Source organism: Podarcis gaigeae (assembly GCF_964106915.1).
Source record: "Podarcis gaigeae genome assembly, chromosome: 14".
Classification (NCBI taxonomy): Eukaryota; Metazoa; Chordata; class Lepidosauria; order Squamata; family Lacertidae; genus Podarcis; species Podarcis gaigeae.
In genome coordinates this window covers 50,722,265-50,728,264 of record NC_139690.1, presented here as the reverse complement: position 1 = coordinate 50,728,264, position 6,000 = coordinate 50,722,265, and the positions used below count along the sequence as shown (strand labels likewise).

Here is a 6,000-nt window from a genome sequence, read left to right as displayed (position 1 = left end):
ATCCCCATACACACTGCCCAGGTTTGCGTACCTGAGAGGTCACTTTGGTGCTGCAAAGGCAACGGTTTCACTTCACCCCGGAGGTGCACCCCATTGTCTCTTGAGACGTCTTGTGTTTAGAGGCAACTTTTCGTGTGCATGCCTCTGTGTGCACATGTCTCTCTGTGAAGGGGGACCTTTATACGCCTATGCTCGTTGGTGTGTACGTGTGGGGAAAGCTTGTGTGTAAGGGGACCTTTCATGCCTGTGTGTTTGTGTGTGGGGGGGTAGGGCCTTTTTTGTTTATATGCCTGTTTGTGTATGTAAGCGGGTGTGTGTGTATATGCCTGTGTGTGTGTGTAGAGTGAACTTTTAATGTATATCCCCCTCACCCCGTGTGTGTGTGTGTGTGTGTGTAGGGGGCCTTTTTGTGTACATGCCTGTGTGTAGGTAGGACCTTTTTTGTTTATATGCCTGTTTGTGTATGTAAGGGGGGGGCTTTTGTGGGGGGGGGGCTGTGTGTGGAGAGAGAGCTTTTAGTGCATATCCCCCTCTCACTGTGTGTGTGTGTGTGTGTGTGTGTAGGGGGACCTTTTGTGTGCATGCCTGTTTTTGTGTGTATATAAGAGCCTTCAGTGTATATCCCCCTCATGCTTGTGTGTCTGTGTGTGTAGGGGATACATTTTGTGTATATGCCTTTGTGTGTGTGTGTAAAGAGCTTTTAGTGCATATCCCCCTCTCACCTGTGTGTGTGTGTGTAGGGGGACCTTTTGTGCCCATGCCTCTGTGTGTGTGTGTGTGTGTGTGTGTATGTATATGTATATGTGAGAGAGCTTTTAGTGTATATCCCCCTTGTGCTTGTGTGCCTGTGTGTGTAGGGGATACCTTTTGTGTATATGCCTCTCTCTCTCTCTCTCTCTCTCTCTGTGTGTGTGTGTGTGTGTGTAAAAGAGTATTTGGTGCATATCCCCCTCATGCTTGTGTGTAGGGGATACTTTTTGTGTATATGCCTGTGTGTGTAGAGAGAGCTTTTAGTGCATATCCCCCTCTCGCCATGTGTGTAGGGGGACCTTTTGGGTCCATGCCTGTTTGTGTGTGTATAAGAGCCTTTAGTGTATACCCCCCTCATGCTTCTGTGATACCTTTTGTGTATACTGTATGCCCGTGTGTGTAAAGAGAGAGCTTTTAGTGCATATCCCCCTCTCACCGTGTGTGTGTGTGTGTGTGTAGGGGGGGACCTTTTTGTGCCCATGCCCGTGTGTGTGTGTGTGTGTGTGTGGCCATGGTGTCCCTCCGTCCCCTATTCTCAGCAGCAGCAGCATCAGGGATGGCGGCCTGGCGGCGCCGAGGGCCTGCTCCCTGAGGCGCCATTTCTGCCCCCTCCGCCAGCCCACGAACACGCACGCACGCGCGCGGGCGAGGGAGCGAGGCAGGCAGGCAGGCAGGCAGGGAGCGAGCGGGCGGCGGGCGGCCGACTCGGGCGGCGCCGAAAGGGGGTCCTTGTGGGCGGCGCCATCCGGGGAGGAAGAGGCGGCGGCGGCGGCGGCGGCGAGAGGCGAACAAAGAGCGCCGGCAGCCGCGCCGAGCGGAGGGAGCGTGTGGGCCGGCGGGGCAGAGGGGCCATGTCGGGCACGGAGCCTCCGAAGCCGGGGCCGCGGGGCCTCCTGGGCCGCCTGAACCGGCGGAGCTGAGGCGGCGCTGCTGCTGCTGCTGGCATTGCCCCCTCATGGCCGCGGGAAGGGGCAGCTCCTCCGGGTGAAGGAAGGAAGGAGGTGGCGGCGGCGTCCCTGAGGGGGAGAAGGAGGCGGCGGAGGCGACCGGAGGAGGCCAGGCGCCTTCTCTCCTCAGGCCGGGCATGGCGGCGGCGGCGGCGGCGGCCGGCGTGAGCTACTCTCCTCCGTGGTGGGTGAGCCTCCTGCACCGCCTGCCCCACTTCAGCCTCCGCTGGGAGGCCGTCGGCGACGACTTCCGACCCGACGACGCCGAGTACCAGCAGGTGAGAAGGAAGGGGCGCCTCACCACCCGCCTCCCCCTCTGGGTGTGTGTGTGTGTGTGTGTGTGTTTTGTGTGTGTCCCCACAACACACACCGAGAAATACACCTACAACAGAACCCATTAGTAGATTCCCCTCGCCCGAGCCACCCAGAGAGACCTGCAGCCAACAGGCTTTATAATTTATATAAATTTATATTTATATAATTATTTTATATATAATTTATATATAATATATAATTTATATATTGTCAGTCCCTTCCTCCCTCCCTCTCTCTCTCTCTCTCTCTCTCTCTCTCTCTCCCCATCTCCCCCCCCCCCTTCCCGGCTTCGTCTGTTTATATTTAATTCATTTACATTCATTACCCTTCCACCCTCTCACTCTCCGTGCTTGCTTGGTTTATATTTATTTAGTTATCCAATTAGATTTATTTATATTATCAGTCCCTGCTCCCAACCCCCCCCCCGCCGCTTTGTTTTTTCAGACTTGTTTATATTTATTTATTTACATTGCCCATCCACTTAATCTCCCCCTTTGCCTGCTTGCCTTATTTATTTATTTAAATTATCCAGCCTCTCGCTCTCTCTGTCTCCCCCCCCATGCATACTTTATTTATTTATGTTTATTTGTTTGTATTGTCAAGTGCACTCTCACCCTTCCACTTTGTTTATATTTATACATTTACAGCATATTCATTATCGGACTTCTCTCTCTCCTACCCTCCTCTCCCTTTGATTTTATATGTTCGTTAATTTATGATCGTTGTACTTAATAGCGATTTTTCAGAACACAATGTCCTGGCTTTGTACAACTGTGTGGTTTTCTTCATATAGGGATTTGCTGGTGGGGAAAGGACTGGCAGGCTCTGTTTTTATTTATCTTCTTCTAACAGCCCCTTTCATTTGATTTCCATTGCTTAAAAAGATCCTAAGCCACCCTTCATCCGAAGGGTTTTCAGTACTGCATGTAATAATAAAAAATACAATGCAGTAATAAGAGCACCATATAATGAAATAGGATAACGTTTCCTCATGTGAGTGGCAGCTGAAGTGTGGGGCAAAGACCATCCACATCCCTTCATTTCAACCTCCAACCTCACTTACCTCATTCTATCCCATATGGCCCCCCTCCCTGGAAATCTTCCTTTTTCACTCCCCTGTTTTTATTTATCCTCATTTAACCCTGTACCTTCTCACCCCCCCCAAACCCTGTATATGCAGGCAGGGAACCTCAGTTCAGACAGAGGGGAGTTTCATATTATCCCCATTTTATATTCATCTACCTCTCATCCACACCTCATATTTTCTCATATTTCCCCATTTTGCACACATTTCCCCACATGTACACTCTCCCCCATACTGGTCTCTTCTCTGTCCACACTTCACACACACATACACATACACACACACACACACACACACACACACACACACACAGAGAGAGAGAGTGAGAGAGAGTGTGTGTGAGAGAGAGAGAGAAAACCAACATTTCCTCCACATATTCCCCTAATTAATGTTAGAATTTTGAGGGGAGAGGCAATAGTGAAACTGACAAGTCCCTTTCCATTCCTTCTAAAAAAATAATAACTGAGGGGGTTGTCAGAAAAGGAAAGAACCTCTATAATCTGAGGATAGGCTTTTATACATGCAGTCAGTTTCAAAGGAATTTTGCCATAACCTTTTTAATCATCTTTTCCAAACCTCATCTCTCTCTCTCTCTCTCTCTCTCTCTCTCTCTCTCTCTCTCCTCACACACACACTCACTTTCTTATAGTGGTTCAGGCTGAGGAGACATTTTCCTGGTAATACAATTTTCTGCATTTATGTGCACCTTCACCTTTCACTGTCCTCCATAGATCTCCATCATTTCAGTTTCCTACCCATCCACCCCTGTCTGGCAAGTATAATATATTCAGCAAAATCAAGGAATAAACCCTTTTCTTCTAGACTGTACCACTTGAAGGTCCAAGTGGGGGTTTACATATTCAAACCTTTCGCACAAACAAATTGCACACTGAACTGCAGGGGGGGGGGGAGAAGAGGAAAAAGCTAAATTTACCTTTTCCCCATGGCATGCTTGTTTTCTATATGCAGGGAGTTTTGTTTGTTAAGAGCAAATTCTGGCAGGCAGTTTCCTGATTGCCTTACTGTCAGACATAAAAATGTGGGCTTCAGAACAGCCTTCCCCAGCTTGGTGCTCTGCAGATGTTTCTGGGATACAGCTTCCATCATTGTAACCGTTTGCCGGGATGCTGAGAGTTGGAATTCAGGTTGGAGAAGGCTATTTCAAGCCTTAGGAGAGTTTGGAACAGTTCTTGTATTGATCCTCGACATCTTTCTCCTACAATTCTCCAGTTCTCTTTCTTATAGCAGTTCCGGTTGAGGGCAGTTCTGCTATGGCTCCTTCGTATTTACTGTCATCACCTCTTATCCTTTCTTTCACCCCACTCAGTTGCTGCTACCCAAAACAATTGGGGGAAATAGACCAAAGTCTGTTACACACCAAAGTATTTGGGGCTATGAAAAGAGCTGTTCCCCTTTCCCCCACAAATATTTCTTATGAGGTTACTGCTGAGAAAGTTGTGCCTCATCCCATTTGCTTTGCCTCCATACAAGAAGTTGAGTAAGAGTGACTGTAGCATAGAGACATCCTGTCTGAACCTGCTTCCTTGGGGATGAAAGTAGGGGTGTTACAAATTTTGTACAAACCCGTCCATTTTGCCTCCCATTTTTTCAAATCTAGAAATGCAGAGGTAGCAGAGGCGGAATTCAGGCTTGGAGGTTGAAAGCAAGTCTCTGTTTTACTGGGCTCTTCTTTACCCATTTTGTGCATGCAGAACATTAATCCAGAGTGGTTCATGTCATTACATCCTAGGAACTTGGGAAGGACTCTGGTGGTAGTGGGAAAGTCTTCCATATTGTATTTTACCCTTTGGTTTCATCATGTATATTTACTTCTGACCCAAGTATTGGTGTTAGTCTTTCACAAGGCTTATGTTCTGGGTATGTACCTAGGAAAACAAAAGGAATTTCACATTGAATTGGGCAAAGGGTACATCGAGCCCACTCTTTGGTCTTGTAGTTACTTGGAAGCCTATTGTTTCTTAGGAACAGCTTGCTGTATACTGCTTTTATTAAAATGGATGACTTACTATATTATAGCTCTGTGTTGAAATTGCAAGGATTTATTAATGGAACACTTAATTCTCCCACCTGCACAAAAAATTGGACCTGAAATCTCTGCTCTTGGTTTGACTAGCCTTCTAACTGAAATGCCTTTTACTTTTGCACCCTTCTTCCTGCCTTTCATTTTTTGAGTGGAGCTAACATGATTGCTGCCTTGTATAGCCATGATCTTTAGCTTGGAAAACATCATTTTGCACCTCTTAGTGCACTTGTTTACCTAAGGTTCAGCAAAAACCAAGCATAGAAATGGTTGTGTATCTATGCCTCCCTCTTGAACCTTGTTTCATGCATAAAGGCATTAAAGCAATCTGTTGACAAAATTTAAAATGAAGTGCAAAATAATTAAGAACCTCGCTTCCAGCCCAATCTTTTTTCTGTGTGTATTCTGTGGCTTTCATTTATTCCAATGATTTGCTATGTGGAGGAATATAGGCACGTGAAGGGGAATTCTTCTTATTTTGTTTTGATACCAGTTGTGTGGCCTAAATATTATAGCCTGTTGTTGATACAAAAAGTGGCACCTTCTTGGGGGAATGAATTAGATAGACCAACTGATATTTTACATTGATATGAAACTTGATTCTCTAGGCTGTTTTCCATGGTTCATGTTTTGTGTTGCAATAAATGTATTGCAAGATCCCTAAGTGCGTGAGCCTTTGAAGGATCTGGATATAAAGAATCGGTTAGGTTATGAAGATTAAAGATGTGTATAATCTATTGAACAAGTGTGAATGCAATTTCAATAATTGGTGCATGAAAAAAATACCTATACTGTATTTGTGATTGCAATTGAAAACTCAGGACTTTTGCCCATTCTTAGTATATTGTACCTTACTTCAACAG

The 6,000-nt window shown here is 46.4% G+C and overlaps 1 protein-coding gene across 2 annotated transcripts in view; it reads left to right on the top strand.

The window, feature by feature from the left end:
- The first annotated feature begins 1,438 nt into the window (after positions 1-1,438).
- TTYH3 (tweety family member 3) overlaps positions 1,439-6,000 on the top strand; it is a 78,778-nt gene continuing 74,216 nt past the window's right edge. Inside the window, exon 1 of one of the 2 annotated variants that reach the window (XM_083711595.1) lies at positions 1,439-1,975. In XM_083711595.1, coding sequence (XP_083567721.1) covers positions 1,835-1,975 — 141 coding nt within the window. In that variant the 5' untranslated portion in view covers positions 1,439-1,834. The remainder of the gene's footprint in view (positions 1,976-6,000) is intronic. The other variant, XM_083711596.1, reaches the window with a different exon arrangement.